Genomic DNA, 1,113 nt, shown 5'->3' with positions numbered 1-1,113 from the left:
GGAATTTTAATTCCTTATTTCAGTATGTCTGAAGTTTCAAACTCCATGTGATCAACTTTGTCTGACTCGTGCTGGTGATCCTGGACGTCTTCCAAGTCATCATCATCATCATCATATCCCGTGTCTCGAACCATGTTAGCTTCCGGGTTTCTTTTTAAGCTCTCCATGTAAAGCTCACACAAATGCTTAGGAGTTCGGCAATTCTTTGCCCAATGATTATCCATACCACATCTGTGGCATCGATCAGCTTTGATCTGTGGTTTAAAAGACACACTACAGCCTCGGCCACGACCACAGCTAAAGACGGGTGTGGTACCGCGACCACGTCCTCGCCCGTGTGCTTTAAAAGAACCACGACCTCGTCCTTGACTTCTTTCACGGTTTGGACCGGGATGGTCATTGTGTTGGACAAGGTTACTCTATTTCTTTGGCTCTATAGCCAGCTTAGAGATGTCGGGTAATGGAGCTGTACCAGGAGGTCTCATCTCACTGTTTTTCAATAACAGTTCGTTGTTAGCTTCAGCCAACAAGAGACATTCTATCAACTCTGTATATGTGGCGAAATTCCTCTCTCTGTACTGATGTTGCAATACAATGTTGGTTTGAGGAAACGTGGAGAGAGTTTTATTAAACATCTCTTCCTCGGTTACTTTTTCACCACATAACCTTAACAAGGACACAACTCTGAACAGGACTGAGTTGTACTCATCTACTGATTTGTAGTCCAAGAACCTTATGTGTTTCCAATCATATTGAGCCTTTGGAAGCAACACCGTTTTCTGGTGGTCATATCTTCGCTGTAAAGCGATCCAAAGGTCATATGGATTTTCCATGGTCATGTACTGAGTTTTCAAGTTCTCTTGGAGATGGTGGCGTATCATGTAGATAACTCTATACTTGTCTTTGTCACTGGAATTGTTGTCTTAGGTGATTGTGTCACCAAGATCTTTTGATCGCAGCATGATCTTTGCATCAAGCGCCCATTCCAGGTAGTTGTCACCATTGCTTTTCAAAGCACTGAAATCAAGATTCGCAATCTTTGACATCTGAAAAATATTTGTAGTTAATCCCCATTAGTAAGAAAATAATCGGATCATTCACATACTCTTTCAG

General features: G+C 42.1%; 1 protein-coding gene across 1 annotated transcript; it reads right to left on the bottom strand.

The window, feature by feature from the left end:
* Positions 1-419: 419 nt before the first annotated feature.
* LOC106323756 lies at positions 420-881 on the bottom strand. Its single transcript, XM_013761830.1, has one exon. It carries the CDS (start codon positions 879-881, stop codon positions 420-422), a length of 462 nt encoding a protein of 153 aa, XP_013617284.1.
* Between the last annotated feature and the right edge of the window lie 232 nt (positions 882-1,113).

Source organism: Brassica oleracea, chromosome C2 (assembly GCF_000695525.1).
Source record: "Brassica oleracea var. oleracea cultivar TO1000 chromosome C2, BOL, whole genome shotgun sequence".
Classification (NCBI taxonomy): Eukaryota; Viridiplantae; Streptophyta; class Magnoliopsida; order Brassicales; family Brassicaceae; genus Brassica; species Brassica oleracea.
This window is presented reverse-complemented; position numbering and strand designations above follow the sequence as displayed.

Excerpts from the sequence above, each read along its gene's own strand:
- LOC106323756 (XM_013761830.1), bottom strand. The coding sequence starts at position 881 with ATGATACGCCACCATCTCCAAGAGAACTTGAAAACTCAGTACATGACC.